Source organism: Ochlerotatus camptorhynchus, unplaced genomic scaffold (assembly GCF_037179485.1).
Source record: "Ochlerotatus camptorhynchus isolate MF236.1 unplaced genomic scaffold, CSIRO-AGI_Acam_v1.1 ptg000277l, whole genome shotgun sequence".
Taxonomy (NCBI): domain Eukaryota; kingdom Metazoa; phylum Arthropoda; class Insecta; order Diptera; family Culicidae; genus Ochlerotatus; species Ochlerotatus camptorhynchus.
This window is the reverse complement of record NW_027040766.1, coordinates 3,532,788-3,550,843: the sequence shown is the minus strand read 5'-3', so window position 1 is coordinate 3,550,843 and position 18,056 is coordinate 3,532,788. Positions and strand designations below refer to the sequence as shown.

Below are 18,056 nucleotides of genomic sequence, written 5' to 3'. Positions count from 1 at the left end.
CCGATGGGTTGGAAGATTGAAAGCCAGTTTAAAACAATGCTGTGGAATTTTTTCCTCGATGTTCTTGGAGATGATAGCGGTGCTCATGCGTTGGACCTGGAGCTATTGGTGAAGGGCATTGGCATAGTAGTCATAAATTGATGTTCTTGGAGAAGGTGGAAGCAGTGTTCATCCGTTGCATACAGAGGATTGAGATTCTTTCAAATGATTGAAAGAATATTTATATACTAGTGTTTTCAAAATTTTGTGAACTATTAAGGTATATTTACCAAATTATTAATTTTGGTTGTACTGTGACTGTATGTATAGCAAATAATAAATTGATTTTGTATTGAGCTACTAGTGGCATAGATATTGAGCTGCTTGGTTTGACAATATTAAATTAAATATCATACTTTATAGGCACAAGTTTATCTTGTTTTGTACAGCATGTTATGTATCCTGAACACATGATTATGTATCTAATATATAAACGAAACCTTCAATCAAAAGGTTATGAATTCTTCATAAATATACCATACAATTAAAAATACAATCCTATAACAGTTACTCTTTTATATGACTGGTGGCTATGCAGCCTAATGGTTTTAATTTTAACTTAAAGGTGGTTTAAAATAATTGGACACAATGATTACACAGTGGAATAACATTGATCGACCAACAATAAAGAATAACTAAACAAAAGCTTATGTTTGATTCAGCTTATGTGTACAGCAATAACTCGATTTTATCACCATCGTTTTTGAAAATCATTTCTTATGTTCTTCGAAAACCATGCGCTTGTCCAGTGGTGTAATTTCACCAAAGTGCACCTTAAACATCCATCTTTAAGACGAATGAGAAAGATTTTAAAATTACGGTTATGTGTTATCATTGAGAACTAAACGTATGATGCACAGAGGGGGCGATAAAATCGAGTCATCACTGTATCCTTATGTATAAAATTTAAAATCAGCAATAACACTTTTTTACTGATGCAAATATACAAAATGGCCTGCACAACATTATCGCAATGCAATTCCGCAAAGCAAACAACAGGTTTACTCATGTTGTTTACCAATTTATTCTTTTGAAAAGTATTTTTATAGAAATAATCGAGAATTATCACTTACCTCAGATGCGTTACAAACAATGTACATCTTTAGTTCAAAGGAATATAGTCAAATGTCGTACCTTGTCTTGAAGACCCTTCGCCAACATCCCAACCAGTAGATGTTGTCTCTAGCCGTTCTGATCCTGTCTCGGTAACACCGATTTGTCCGCTTGCTCTTCCTTTGCGCGCTTACGTGATCGGCGCTTGTAGTGTGTAACCAAATGCTGCGACATGGCTTTATCGATAAACTCGCAAACAATCTCTCAATTATCAATTACTTCGTACAATTGTAGAAATTTGAATAGATTGAACTGCCCATCAGTTTTGGTATTCGGAAATTAAATCTGCATACCGGACGGTACTTACCTTTATGCTTTTAGATGCAAATTTTAAGCCCCTCCTATTAAGAGAATTCGGCAAGATTTGTTTTTGGCATAATTCGCTTAATAAGAGGGGCTTGAAATTTGCATCAAAAGGCATAAAGATAGGTACCATCTAGCATGCTAAATATCACGGTGTCATGGAAAAGCCTCGTTTTATGATGACGTTATTACGTATTTTCGTGCACAAAATGCATGGTATTTTTGGATTTTCCATAAATAAAAACCCGAATTTATCCACCTATGGTGTGATCAGACCCTTCTTACTTATTCAAGTTTATTTATTTTATTGTCATTATCAGTGACCAAGCTCCCCACCCCAGTGTCATCCAGTGACGCTACGCCACTGCCTGGGGGTACCCGGAATATATCCGGGTGTAGTCTATTTGGTGAGGCTACCAATCACCTTATCATCGTATTCAATACATATTCAAGCATCTTCCCCGGGGTACCCGGAACATTTCCAAGTGTGTCCAATGTGGTCTGGAAAACTTAACACGACTTGCATTGATCTTATTTTTGAATTCTGTAGTAATTTGATGCGTCGCATGATGGTTTTGATACGTTTTCCGTTAAATCCAGCGTGAAGGCCCATATTTACCGGATCTTATTCCGGTCATATCTCCGGAACCGGTTCACCGATTCCAAAACCGTTCAATAGCGTTCAATGGGACCCCAAGACCTATCATTTGGCACCGAGTTTGTCCAAATCGGTTGAGCGGTTGCTGAGAAACGTGAGCGCATTCATTTCGTTACATACACACACACATACACACATACACACGTACACACACACACAGACATGTTCCGATCTCGTCGAGCTGAGTCGAATGGTATATGACACTCGGCCCTCTGGGCCTCGGATCGATAGTCGGTTTTTCAAGTGATATCTATACCCTTCTTTGTAAGAAGGGTAAAAATATGCGAAAATTGATTGTAGGAATCTAGGATGAGGCTGTCGAGCTGTATGTTGTTTGGAGCGAGGGTGACAAGCTTGGCATAGATGACCGACCCGCAGTGACTCACGAAGAGCTACTGATTCCGTTTCCTGGTGGTGGGGCTTCTTCCTCCTATGGTTGCTTATGTGGGCTCTGCAGCTCGCTGCTTGCAGGCAACCTTTCGTTGCGTACTGAAGAACAATGTTCAACGACACGCCGAAAGCATTGCTGCTACTGCTGATATCGACGACTGGAAACCACCACACACGGTGATTGAATGAGCACTGTTCAGTGAGACAGGATCGAATTCGATTTTTAAATTTGTGTTAGGGAATGCGCTGTTTTCAGGCAATCGGTAATAATTTTGATCACCATTGCAACACTTGGACATTTGTGTATTTTTCAATAGTGACCTATTGAAAATAAATTAAGAATTCATTTTAGCAAATTGTTAGATAAATTTCCAATCGTTTGTCTTGTATAGAATTAAAGTCCATCTGCTATTGACAGAGTTAAATGTGTGTGGTCAAAACCTGACCTATTTTCGTAATAATTTGATTTCGATAATTCAATAATCAATCAATAATATCAACATTTAGTGGCAGACCATTCATAAATTTCGGTAACATATAAGAAATTCTATAATCCATATTAAATTTCCTATGTAAGCGCCGATCGAAACAAACGTTATGTTGTTACAACAAGCGAGACTACAATGGTGATTGAGTAAACGAAAGAAACTAATCGTGCGAAGCGGAATGAAAGCCGAGTGAAAAACGAATTGCACCAACACATTTAGGCCTTAAATTCCACACTTTCTATAGATCAGGTTGAGTCTTGATAAATACCTGCTTGCGGGAACTGACATCCGATTGATGACCTTGACCAATATCCAAAACATACTCTTTAACAAATTTTATGGTGATCCTTAAAAGGACCGTTTTGTCGTGATGGTTGACTAATGCTGAGCTATTAGGGTGTTCAACGAAGATGAGACTGGTGAGCTGTATGTTATTTGGAGCAAGGGTGACCCACGAAGAAACTTATTTCGATCCATAGCGATGCGGCTTTTTCCTCCTTGTGTTGCTCATGTGGGCTCTGCAGCTCGCTGCTTGCAGGCTGGCTTTCGTGGTGTACTGGCGAACAATGTTAACGTCACACGCTGAAAGCACTTCTGCTCCTGCTGCTGCTGACACCGACGACCAGATACCACCACACACGGTGATTGAATGAGCACCGTTTAGTGAGACAGGATCGAATTCGATTTTTAAATCTGTGTTAGGGAATGCCCTGTTTGCAGGCAATCGGTGATTATTTTGATCACCATTGCAACACTTGAACATTTGTGTATTTTTCAATAGTGACCTAATGAAAATTAATAAAGAGTTCATTTAAGCAGATTGATAGATAAATTTCCAATCGATTGTCTTGTTTAGAATTAAAATCCATCTGATATTGACAGAGTTATATGTGGTCAAAACCTGACCTACTGTCGTAATGCGGTCGATTTTGTTTTTTTTTTTTTTTTAATTGCTCCCCCAATATGTTGCCGAAAGACGTAATCCTACGTCAAAATATGTTTCTGGAAATCGATAATCCCGAGAATGTAAATACTAGTTGTTTGACAAATTTCTTAAACGCTGAGTAATCTAGCGATGAGTGTCCTGTATTTTTAGAAATGGCCGAATGAAATTTGACCGAATTCTGATTATTTTCAACAGAACTTCTCATGAGTAAAATAATGAAAACATTTCAATCATCCCAAATAACCAAAAGCTCCGCATTCAACGATAAAACTCACTTCCAAGTTCCATAAAGTTTACATAAAGTTCCGACAGAACCTTCAAGTTCCATAAAGTTCGAATAAAATTCTGACAGAACTTGCAACTTCAAATAAAGTTCCGACAGAACTTTCAAGTTCCATAAAGTTCAAATAATGTTCCGAAAGAACTTTAAAGTTCAATAAAGTTCAAATAAAGTTCTGACAGAAGCAACCAAAAATTCCGCATTCAACGTTAAAACCCACTTTCAAGTTCAATAAAGTGCATATAAAATTCCAACACAACATTCGGGCTACTTGAGAAGCTATAGAAAGCACACGAGGAACTTCAGGCTCCAAAAAGTTCCGATGCGTACTCCTAGCAACTTGAAGTTCAAAAAAAGTTCCAAAAAACATCCCCAAGCTCTTCTTAGGAACTTCAGGCAAGGCTGAAAACATGGCCACAACAAACTACCCAACAAGTTCCCAGCAGAACTTCTTAGCAACTTAAAAGTATCTTAAAAGTTCCCTGTGGATCTTCTAAGGAACTTGAAAGTTTCTAAAAAGGTCCGTCATTGCCCACATGAAGCAATCAGCACTAGTCTTTATTATTAACAAAATGTAATGTACGTAAATATTTAATAACTCAAATAAATAAATCATAATTCTTATATCTATGCAGTGCCTCAATATTGTATCAAAACATTAAAAACAATATTAAAGAGCAATTACCTGGATTCGAACCCGTGCCACAAGTGTGTTGGAATACCTGGTACTGAAAACTCCAACAGTAGGCTGGACAACATCTCACTTTAACATATCTCAGATGACGTAGCGGTTCGTGCTGGGGCTCTCACGCAGAAGGACTTTGTTTAATTCTTCAAACAGCTCCAATACTACTACTAATGCTGATAAATCATTACACGTTTATATCTGCCTTTAGAAATAACTTTCATAAAGACCTGACTTTAGAATTAACTTTCATAGAAGTGCGAACTAAATATAGAATTGGTGTACAGGACAAAAACCTTTTTTTTTACTTATTTTCTAAAAGTTCCGTTCAAGTTCCACCTGAAGCTGCTCAGAATGTTCTTCAATTATTGTACCGGAACTTTCAAGTTCTTATAACGACTTGAAAATGAGGCTGCTTAGAATTCTATAGACCACCTTCAACCAAGCTGCTTAAGCCACAAATAGCCATTTATCAGAACTTTTGGTTAGTTGGGATATGTGATTTAAAGAAGGAAAAAAACATTACGCATTAAAATTAAATTTATAAATAACTCCATAAATTTCCAATCGTGGTTACAAATTACGTGGCAAGTTTCATAACTGACTCCTAAAATATATGGAACAGTGCATCTCCAAAAAACTGCTCATGGTTAAAAGATGAAAAAATCTGAAATTATCAAATCATATTTTGTCTTCATACTTTTGAAACCTCAATTCTCATACATATATTTTTCAAAACTATTCGCATTGTCAAAAATAACGAGAGTAGGAAAATTCGAAAGGACTGCTAAGATTATTAGAAGGAAAAATCTCATAAAAGTACTAAGGGCGGTATCGATTCCGACTGCAGCTGTAAATATTGATGGATCTTCAAAAATGTTTAAGTTTCGGATTGTAAAATTCCAGTAAGCTCGAAGTTTTGAATCTCAAAAAATAGGTTCATGTTCCAATTCAGGAATCTAGTATTGTTCGAAAATGTATGAATTCTTCTCAAGGATTAGACCAAATGACCCTATGCTAACTGCTAAATATTCCATGGGATCGACTCATCTAACCGCTATACCGCTGTAATCCAACCTGCGACAGATGAGCTCTTAACAAACCGCGTCATCCCTGACAGACAATCCGCACTTCAAATCGCCTAAATATTCACCAAAGCGCAGATAGCAATACGCTCGTGCTCATCTGTTGCGGAAATCCGATACCTGGCGTTTAGTCCTGTCCAAAATTAGCCCATATTTCCCATTGACTACCATACATCGCATCCCAAGTCGAGCGCGGCGGGCGCACTCTGCTCAAACTTGAACAAGTGATAAACTAATTATTTTCCCTATTCATAACAAATATCACCCATAATCATTTGCCCACGGCGGGTGGCGTGGTGCTCGACTAAACTCGACGCAGCTTCTCAAGTATCGTCGAGCAAACACTTCAGCAGAGAGCACCGAAAAAAAAACTACACCAAAAAGTTCCCGATAATAGAATTTGTTTGCTCTCCTCCTCCGTTATCCCTGCTTCGAGTTGCGAGTAAACGTAGCGAAAAACTGCTCACTGGTAGTGCATATGTGGTTAGGATTTAGTTTCACTTTCCTCCTTGCTGATGCAACGACCCCGGGGGTGGAGGAAGTCAGGAAAAACGACCGAACCGAAAATCCAACAGATGTTTGCCTCCGGCCAAATCACATATTAAATAGACACTCAGCGGGTAGCCGCCAAGAGAACTCTGGAAGGGATGCTGCCGGGGTTGGTCGTAAGCACACAGTAGCACAATTCGCGCACAGAGCGATCGGGAGGAAAACGACCAGAAGTTATTAATAAATAAAAACAGTATAGAAATAATAAAATATTTACAAAGGAGCCGTAATTGAGTTGATATGTACCTACGAAGCATTACATTGGTACAGGTTTGTACCAGCATCTAGAGTCGGTGGCAGTCAGTGGTGCATTCGATTTTTTCCGGAGGGTTTCCGAAGGGTATCACTATCCACTGGTGCGGTGGCCAGGTTCTGTTTTCCAGCAAGCTTAGGGGTGCAAGAAGTGCTATCAATCATTAGCACCACCAGCTAGCTAGCTAGCGTTGGTCTTCGATTAGGGGTGGGTTGTTGGATTGAAAAGTGGGCTTTCTGTTTATGCTTGGGAGTAATCAGGTTCCACTTGTGCTTCTCGCAAGCCTGCATTGGTGCAGGCTTGAATGGTGATTTGGATTTGAATGGTAAAAAATATGCTATGATTTTGATGTCCTTGTATCTTAGATCTGATATTATTGCGTACTATTTGTTTAGCATACTCGTTTAGAGATATTTCACTTGTAATCTCTGCTCACAAAATTCTATTTCTGGTTTCAAATGTGGGTCTGAAAATTTAAATTCTCAATCAGTATCATTGCTATAACTAGTAGGAAAAAGGAACCTGCCGCCCACAAAATGATACATAGTTGTTTCACGCACATGCTTAATTACTCAAAACAAAATACAAGTGACAAATTTTCAGCGCATTTCTCAAAAATCAGTCATTTAAAAACTGCACTGAACCACCGTAACTGCTCCCATAAATCACGCTCACTTTGTTGTGTTTACTTCTTAATTGTCAAACTCCAACCCCGGTGGGTGCAATATCCAGCTCACTCGAGCAACTCATCTGCTTTGATCTGAACGGGTTGTAAAATTCTTCCCGGTTCCCGGTCGTCAGACTAAACGTTATCACGCGCTGGAACAACTCCTACGATGCGATGGCTGAGCACCGAGCACCACCGTCAGGCACTCCTCCGTTTGTGATGACATTTTTTACAATACCCACGAGAACACCTCGTTCGGTCGGGAACATCATCATCGCTTACATGTGATTATATAGGTTATATGTACCGTGTGCGCTCGCACTCACCGCCTGCTCTGTTGTTTTAGCTCGTAAAGTTTAACCACCACCGTTCGGTCGCCAGTTTGTTTACATTTCTCCATTTTTCCATTTTTCGTTTCAGATTTTTCCTTAAATTCTTCCTCAAGTGCAACCAGAACTGCTTGAAGAATGCCGGCAATCCGCGGGACATGCGACGGTTTCAAGTGAGTATTAATCGCCATCTTTATGCTCCCTGCCTTCCCTCTCATATACGCCCTACCCCGTCCATTCCGTTTCACTACAAACCCATCTCGTGGAATCAGGAGGAAGGGGTTTAAATTACTCCCGCTTAGTGGCTGGTAATTTGTAAAATTGTTCGTCCGTTTCTTTCGGCTTCTTGTCCTTGGTGCGATGGACGGTTGCTCGAAGAAGGAAGATAAAAAAAACGAAGAGGGAACGATGAAAACCAAAGACAAGCGACATAAATTAAAAGCCAACCAACGGCCGCCGCCTGAAGAGCGGTTGGAAAATGCAGAGTTAACTGTTTTTCCTATGGAAAATGTAATAAATTTCCAAGTGTAGGGAAAAAATGGACCCAAAATAGAACTCGAAATGTGTTTGTGTGTGTAATCCGTGCCCATTGTCCTTGGTACCGTCAAGTGGAGAATGTTTGGTGTGAAATTGAAATATGTTTGACGGCAGCTGTAGAAATGGAATATTAAAACGATTAAATGCTCCTTGGTAATTGGATAACCTTAAAATGCTCTTTTCTGCGTATCTACTCAGATTAACTGTCCTGCCCGTGTATATTTTATTCAGAGGAGTTTAGCAACAAGCAAGTGTCCAGAATGAGATTCCAAAAGCAGCTTCTTTTAGAATCTTTTTAAGAAACCTCTTCTAGAGCTTATTTTAGTAGCTTATTTTAGGAGCTTATTTAAGCAGCTTATTATAGAAGCTTGCCCGTCGCTCCGCTTCTCTGATTGGGTAACTACGCAGTAAAGAGCATTTTTCCAAGGTTTAACGAACATTTCATCGTTTGAATATTGCAAAACTTTGTTCTCTATGTCTGTCTGACTAACTAACAGCCAAAGTAACCATAAGGGAACATGCACACATGATGTACAAGGAGGGGAGGGGGGGGGGTTTGTTCAGAAGTTGTGATCGGCCAAGTCTAGATAGAGCTGGAATTAGGGCGTAACAGCCTTTGTAAACAATGACTCCTCTCGATGATTTCTAGGAATTCAAGGAAGTCTTCTCCTACTCGATGGTGATGTCGATTTGCCAGGGAGAGCCATGGCTTTCAAGAAATCATCGAGAGAAGTCATTGTTTACAAAGGCTGTTTCGCCCTAATTCCAGCTCTATCTAGAAGTATTAGATATAGCTAAATACACTACGAAGGGGGATGGGGGTCTAAAATTGGTCAAACATATGCTTCGTATTTTATGTATGGCCCCGAAACAAAGGTTTAAATCAGCTTGATTTTAACACCTCTCAAGTGGACCCTACACGATTACTTTTATTGACAATAATCGTATTGTCAATACATTCTATATTGACGTCAATATATCGAGATTGACAATATTTCTGAATTCACATCATCAATATTATTGTCAATAATTCCCCTTCGCGTCAATATATTGATGCGTGTGGGGTTTGCTTCAGTGTTCGAAAAATCTTTCTTAAATCGCGCTTGAGATTCTCATGCATATTCATGCACTCACACTCACAACGCCGAAAAATCATTTCAGCTTTATAACCCGTACTATTGCTTATATCATGTAATATAGGCTGTCTTGCAATGAGCACTCATACATATAGTTTTCACTGGATAATCCTATTTATTACATGATATAAGCCATGTACGGGGAATTAAACTCATAAAAACCACTCAAACGTCAATTGATAGCATGTTTATGCATGTTGTGTTAGTTTTCCAACCTCTGATGAGCAAACAATAGTACTTAGAATTAATAATGCAGACACATAAAGAAATTAATTAATTGAAGCTCAAAACTCATCGGTTATTTTTGCATGATATTCGATCGGTTATTCATGCATGATATTCGAGTTTTTAAGTTTTTCCGAACACTGACATCTATTACTAATAAGCCTTAAATTATCACTGACTGTCTGACTGGATGATTAACTAGCTGACTGTCTGACTGTCTACCACCTGTTTGTATGATTCAACTTTCAAACTATCAAGAACTGCTAATAGTTGACTATATCGCTTAAAACTAGTGATATACCGAATAGTAATATTTTGTATGGTATCCGGTGTTTATATTTTTTGGCTGATATTCGGCCATTTTTTTGACGTAGGACTACGTCTATGATTTCTATATGGGGGTACGCTTTGTGAAAACCAAAAGTGGAACATGAAACGAAATTATGAAAGAATTTGAACGATAATAACTCAGCTGCCCCTGAACAAATTTCAATAATTTTATCACCAATCGATCAGAAATATTTCTACGCATCGATAGCCGACTGTTGATTTTTAACAAGAAATTATTGAAAAAGTGGTAAATGTCAAGCATTGTCCAAAAGCGTCGAGATAACGAACTAATCCACCAATTACGTACATGTATATGCTGCTTCCCCAACACAGTCATCAGAGAACCGTTTCTAGACGAAACATGTCGATGTAGCATTGCTGCTTCCCCAACACTGTCATCAGAAAGTCGTTAGTAGACGAATCAAGTCGAAGTGGCATTCGCCTCCGATCTTCGGGCGTGTGCGAATAGGGAGGATGCAATTGCATAACATTTTGCATACTCATCGCCATATTCAGAACCACACGCCCCCAACGACCACACAAAATGCTCTACAGAGTTGTAATCTTGTATCCAAACTTGGAAGCAGGGGTGCAAGTGATTTTGATCGATTCTCTTCATCGACTTTCTGTTCCGTTAATAACTCGACGGCAAACTCATTCATTGATACGTTTGTTGTTCTGGATGATAGAAGAGCATAGCATAAATAGTGCGAAATAGGTTAGTGTGAAGCCATGATCATCAAAAGAGGCAATCGATTAAGATAATTGCCTCTCACCACTTTGCTTCTAAGGCCCTTAATTCAGTCGTCGTCATAGCAATGAAAACTAGCATCGCACCGCTTTTGGTTCTTGGGTTATACTTGCTGGTTGCAATTTTGCTGTTCGACATTCTCGAAGGACCACAAAAAAAAACATGAAATTACCCTATTTTCTAGGGATGCCTAAAAGTCCAGTTATTCGATTAACGATTAATCGTAAAGATTTTTCCAGCTATTCGATTAAATATTTATCGAATTTTCAATTATTCGAGCACGTAACCGATATCCCTTCTTATTTCTACTCGTTTGATTTAGCGCAGTAGAGAAAATAAATAAAAGTACTAATCGAGAAGAACCATGACGTGAAGCAGGATCATAAATTCGCCGCAAAAAGTGTTAAGCGTCTTTCTGCTAAAGGTAAAAATTTACCAACTTCTTGAGAGAAGGAGTTTAACGAGAAAAACTAAAAAGGGGATTAGCTTTAGCTGGATGGACACTGATATTCTGTGGCCTTCCAACTTGTCGCAGACACCAGTTCAACCCCTGTCCAGCAGCAGACGGGCCGAGACTCTTGCGAGTGCCCAATCATTGAACCGAAGAATATGGGATTGTCCGGTCCGATTTGCTGATCCAGCTGCCTATACGTCATCATCAGCTTTCAAAGGCTTTAAGTCTGTACTACCATCGGCCCTTTTCAGAGGCACCAAGATTTTTTAAAAGAGTTAAATTTCTAAACATGTCCCAACTAAAGTTTATATCAAGAGGTTCTTTTCAGGGCAATCGTAGTCATAAGACTGATGCAAAATTTAAATTTTCGCTCCACAGTGTTCAAACGGTTTCAAATCAGGTCCTGATTAGCCTCCGAAAGTTTAAACTTATTTGATAAGAAACTGACTTGGCACAAACCATTTGAAGTTACTATGGAAAAACAAAATTTCTTGTTCATTGTCTTCTTGCCTTTTACATATTGTACTGTTAAAAAATTCTATTTCTATTCTAATGGGTTTTTTTTATCAGCTACAACTTCACAGAAAATCGTTTTTCAGCCAAACGTCAAATTAAATAGCTATTAATTGTTTAAGAGATTGATAATCTTATGGCAAGATTAAGCAACTGTATTGTGAGCAACACTGTATTCTGCAGTGTGACATAGTAGCCCTGATTTTTGTCCTCTATTCCACGCGCCATAAACACCAATGTTGCCTGCTGAACAGTTGATTGAGCACTATCATAAGACATCAGTGACTCGAATCATTAATAATTTTTGTTCCTTACATTTGATCGAAAAGTGGACTTCAACAAAGTTGTGGCTGAGAAAATTTTCAACAAGCTCAGCTATCATTTTATAAAGTAGAGTGAACTGGTGAATTTTGAGATCGATATGAACCAGAATTATGGTTTCTCCATAGTAATTCCTATATAAACTTCAAATGGTTTGTGCCAAGTCAGTTTCTCACTAAATGAGTTCAAATTTTGGGAGGCTAATCAGGGCCCAATTTGGAGCCGTTTGAGCGCTGTGGAGCGAAAATTTCAAATTTTGCATCAGTCTAATAGTCATACTAAAGAGTGTAAACATATTCCTATTCCTACATAGAACACAAGCTCCTGCTACAGTTAACAAATAACATTTATTATATAAGACCACGTACTCCTACGTCACCATTGCGTACAACCCCATAGGGCTGTCCCTTGTAGTTTTTCTTACAAGTGATAGAATTAGAGGGATATTTTGCATGCTCTAAATGCATTATTCGGCCAAAATATTCGACCCGATATTCAGTGCATTACTACTAAATACGGTACATGCCCAATAACGATCATAAAACCTACACAGTTTGAAAAGTAGTGTAAAATTCTGTTCAATATGATGCACATAAAAAGAGATTCATATCTCATCTAAGTTTACGTTATAAATCGTGTAAAGTTCTGAGACATTACATGAAATGTTGCAAATATTGTGTACTAAAGCCCATATTTGTAAACAACATTGCTTACAAGTTGCTCGTTTTCGTGAAATGAAATACAAGTTTACGGGAATTAATGTTTACATCACAATTATAATTCAGAAGTTTTTGCTGTCATTCAAGATTAATGACCATCAAATCTCGACTTTTCTTTCATTAGAGCCAATGTCACAAAAGTAAATTCTCGAGAATGAAAACTCGCCCAAGTAAACCACCACAATGATTGTGTAGATACTGAATCCCCCTATCCGATAGAATTGCTGACCAGCGCTGCCATTTATACAGATTTATCTGTATTATACAGATTTTTTAATCTTAATACAGACCCGATACAGAATACAGATTTATCACAGATTTTTAAATTACAATACAGATTTATACAGATTTTTATAAAATGCTTGAGAAAAAAAAATTCAAAATTTATAAAAGCAAAATAACACCTCTAAATTAGTTAACCATTTAATTTGAGTGGTAGTTTTATCAAATATCCGAGAGTTTTTGCCCCTACAGTGGTTGGAAAACTGTTTTTGCAGTATGGAGAATATCACAAAATTCGCGACTCTCTACTAAATATAACTTCACAGAAGGAAAAAGGCGAACATGAAAGAAAACGAAATCCAATTTGGCTCAGAAGACTAGAAGAAGCTTACTCGTCGCTATGCTCCTCTAACATAAAAAAAAAATTAAAAAGTTTATGGAACATTTAATCGATTCCACTGTGCGTTTATATAGGTAGCTGCCTTTTAGTAACTCATGATGACATCAAAATTTGATGTATTTTTATTTTGTTTTTTCGGTATGCATGCAATAACATGTTGATAACTAAATTTTTAATCTAAATAAAATATCTATATCAAAATAAGTTATCAAGCAGTTCTCACTATTATAATTTTGATATTCTTCGCATATCTTTTAGCTCTCATTTTTGTTCTGTTAGCCATCAATTCCATCAAAATGAAATCAATTTGAGTTATCAGGAATAATGAAAACAACATAATTCTTGTTTTCATTTTGTTCTCACCCTCTGCTCGGGAACCTATCAACTTTCCATCGACAATTAATCATGTTATGGTGTTTTTGACAGCATTCACAACCAGAGGAACAACCGCTTTCGGATGCATATGGAGCTGGTAGTAAACGATTTGAGATTGTATGGGGATTTACAGTATTAATTGAATATTTCCAATATAAGCATGTATGTTAAATACAAGAAAAGTGCCCGAGCACATTAAAATGGTACAAATACAAGTACTCGTAAACATTTTACTTGCATTGAAAATGTATTTCGTAAGAAATTGCGGATTTTCTGATATTCTCCATACTGCAAAAATGATTTTACCAGCACTGGCGGGGCGACATCTCTCGACTTTTCGGTGTAACTACCACACAAATGATGTAATTAATTGTATTCATCTATATTAAAAATATCAAATAGTAATGAACTCGTGCACTTTTTTGCATTTAAAACTGCTTATCAGGAAGATAATGAATAGAAACTAAAATCTCCATACATTTTCAAACGGCTTCATATCACTCTTATAAATAAGTACGGACGATACCACAAATGGCGCAATTGTATCCCGTATGGTTAGTACGATAGCCCGAATAGGTGGTTAAGCACTTTTTATGGTTATTTTGTATGCACTGTATTTGTAAAACAACAAAACATGATTAATTAAGAAAAAAATCGTCAATACAGAAAATACAGATTTTTTAATAGAGTGGATACAGATTTTTTAATAGAGTGGATACAGATTTTTTATAAAACCACCTGGCAGCTCTGTTGCTGACTCACATAGATCTAGCGTTCAGAATCATATGGGCCTAACTGCGTTGATCGATTCTCTTCATCGATTGTTATGTTTTGTTAATAAGTCGGCTGTATTAACATATCTCGGTGCGTTTCATAATACGTTTGCCAGTTAATAGTGTCGGTCAAGTTGAACACCGGAAAACCTTACACGAGACATTCGATTTTACTCTCGTTCTGTAAGTTAAGCATTGTGCGGACATAGTGTGCATTGATGCGCGTCATTGTGTGAATACAGCGCACTATTTCCGACAATAAGTTTAAAGTACTGAACAGCAGTAGAATCGATTGCGGCGTGTGGGGTTTTCCGTTTTTCAACTGTACCGATAATACAACCTTTCACTACACTGTATTTTAATAATTTTCGAAAATTAGATTACTGCACTGTGGTAATGCGAAAAGAAAATCGATGAAGAGAATCGATCATTGCAGTTAGCTCAACCAGTCAGCACTCGTATTTTTTTCAGTTTCCGTGGGAACATCATTTATGATTAGCCCCGGTCCCTTTGAAATTGTCTCATTATTTATGAACGGCCCTAATATTTTACATCGACGTTGGATGTCAAAATTCATCTAGTGATGTCAGATTTTCATTCAAATAATCATTAGTAAGCCAAGTAAACATTAACTGGCCCCGTAACGTAGGTAGATTACCTTTTCGTGGTACGTTACGACCGTTACGACGTTACCACCGAACTTCAAACTAGGGGAACAGGATTTTTCAGTAATCAAAGGAACAGATCTTATACCCCGTACAGACTATGGCTTATATCATGTAATATAGGCTGTCTTGCAATGAGCACTCATATATCTTGTTTTCACTGGAAATCCTAAGTATGAGTGCTCACTGCCTATTTTTCGTGATATAGGCTGTAATGTGAGCGGGGTATTAGTTCTTGTTACTTTTTATACCTTGTGAGCAGTTCCACACAGATTGGCAAATCGTTTCGGATCGATGTTTTTTGCATTACTTGTTATTTAACACAGCTGTTTGTTATTGTCCAACATGCCATTTTACATATATGGTTCCCTAGTTTTGTACACGACTAGCTCTTAAAAAGAGCTTATGCAAAAATGATACGCATCAATAGAAAAAACATATATCTCACGAACGATTTGTTTGATCGAGATGGTGTATTGGAAAAATCGATCGGCGTGCAGGGGTTTTTGGGACCGGGAAAAGTTCTTATGATGGTTTGAGACCCCTCCCCCTTTTGTAAGGAGGGGCTTCCATACAAATGAAACATAAATTTCTGCATAACTCGAGAAATGATCAAGCAAATCGAACCAAATTGGGCATGTAACTAGAGGTATAAGGAGATGGTAATAGGGGGTAGCCCTTTAGATAAAAGGAAGAAGCTACGTACAATATAGTATCCTTTTTTTAATCGGCGCATAAACTCAAGCTAATATTGAATCGTGAGCAAGGCCGGGCACACTCAGTTAGTAAAGGGCGAACACGAAATTATTGCGACACATTCAACAGGGCATAACTTTTTTACCATTGGGTAAAAATCAACCACATTTTGCACCCTTTCTCATTGATGTGTATTGTGTACATGCTGTCAAACTCGAAGTCGTGTTTTTCGATTCAATGAAAATGGAGGTGAACCAACGCGAGTTGAGAGAACAAATTCTTTCCAAACACCTGGAATTTCCTGACCTGTCGCACCGGCAGATGGGAAAAATTCTTTCCAAACACCTGAAATTTCCTGACCTGTCGCACCGGCAGTTGGGAAAAATGTTGAACATTCACCATTCAACCGTCTCCAGAGTGTTGAAGCGGTTTCAGGAGCGATTGACGTTGGACCACGCCAAAGGAGCTGGAAGAAAACCAGGACCGGAGAACAAAAAGACGGAGGGAAAGGTGAAGCGGATGATTAAAGCAAATCCCAACGTCTCAAGCCGTGATTTGGCTAAAAAGATCGGCATGTCGCAGAGCTACGTCCAGAATGCAAAGAAGAGAGCTGGACTACATACATACAAGGTACAGAACTTCCCAAACCGCGATGAGCGGCAACAATCGACGGCTAAAACTCGGGCACGGAAGCTCTACGAGAAGATGCTGACAAAATATGGCTGCTATGTGATGGACGACGAAACGTATATAAAAGCCGATTTTAAGCAAATTCCGGGGTTGGAGTTTTTCACCGGCAAGAGCAAGTTCGATGTGGACGACAAATTTAAGAAGAAGAAAATGTCGAAGTTCGCCTCCAAATATCTCATTTGGCAGGCCATCTACTCTTGCGGACTGAGGAGTGAGCCTTTCGTGACAAAGGGCACAGTAAATGGCGAGATCTACAAATCTGAGTGCCTCGAGAAGCGCCTTTTGCCGTTCTTGCAGCAGCACGACGAAGCTCCGCTATTTTGGCCAGATTTGGCATCATGCCACTATTCTAAAAGTGTCCTGGAGTGGTATGAGGCCAATTCTGTTCATTTTGTTCCAAAGGACATGAATCCGCCAAACTGTCCGGAGCTGCGCCCGGTGGAGCAGTACTGGGCAATAATGAAGCGGGAACTTCGGAAGAGCAAGAAGACAGTCAAAGACGAGAAGGACATGTTAAGAAAATGAAAAAAAAAAACTGAGAAACTGGTACCGGATGACACTGTAAAGGCTTTGATGGAGGGCATCAAGCGAAAATTTTACACTCAAGGCTCCATCGATTAACTTTTCTTTTGATTTTTGAAGTAAATATATGTATAAAACTACCCTAAAATTTTGGTTTGATTCTAAACATTATAAGAAAATTGGCATGACATTTTCGGTGTCGCAATAATTTCGTGTTCGCCCTTTATGTATATAAAAATGAATTTCTATCTGTCTGTCTGTCTGACCCTTATAGACTCGGAAACTACTGAACCGATCGGCGTGAAAATTTGTATGCAGGGGTTTTTGGGGCAGGGAATGGTTCTTATGATGGTTCGAGACCCCTCCTCCTATGTAAAGGGGGGCTCCTATACAAATGAAACAGAAATAAGGGGTAGCCCCTTTAGATAAGAGGGGGTACAATATAGTATGCTTTTTTTGATATGAAGCCATCGACCACCTGTGATGTTATGTCCTCGCTATATTGAAATGGTTAATTTACGATTTTCTTATTGTAAAAGCCATCATAAGAAACGTTTGCCTAACCGATCACTAGTGGCTGAAGCTGCATTTTATTTATTTCTCATCCATTCTGGGCTTAAATTCATAATGCATTGCTGAGATCCAGAGATCACGGTTTAGAGGACTGAAAAATACACCATTGTATTACAGTAATGACTCGATGCTGGTATTCCCTCCATCATGCTTGGCATGCACAGTTGTACACACCAACTGCTCATTTGGTAATAACTTTTCACTCAGATGTTGAAATTTATTTTTCTTTAAAGTAATTGATAGATTAGGCTCATAGTTTACTATTGATATGCAAAGAGTAGGTAAAGCTTAACATTTGAATCAACACTAATCAATTTAACACTTAAATTCCGAGATGTGAGAGAGCATTTCTCACCTCATTTTTACAAC

At 38.3% G+C, this 18,056-nt stretch overlaps 1 protein-coding gene across 4 annotated transcripts in view; it reads left to right on the top strand.

Annotated features, from left to right (window-relative positions):
* kn (knot) overlaps positions 1 to 18,056 on the top strand; it is a 206,918-nt gene that overhangs the window by 166,785 nt on the left and 22,077 nt on the right. For all 4 annotated transcript variants that reach the window (XM_065227942.1, XM_065227940.1, XM_065227941.1 and 1 more), the window contains exon 7: positions 7,877 to 7,958. In XM_065227942.1, the coding sequence (XP_065084014.1) occupies positions 7,877 to 7,958 (82 nt within the window). The remainder of the gene's footprint in view (positions 1 to 7,876; positions 7,959 to 18,056) is intronic.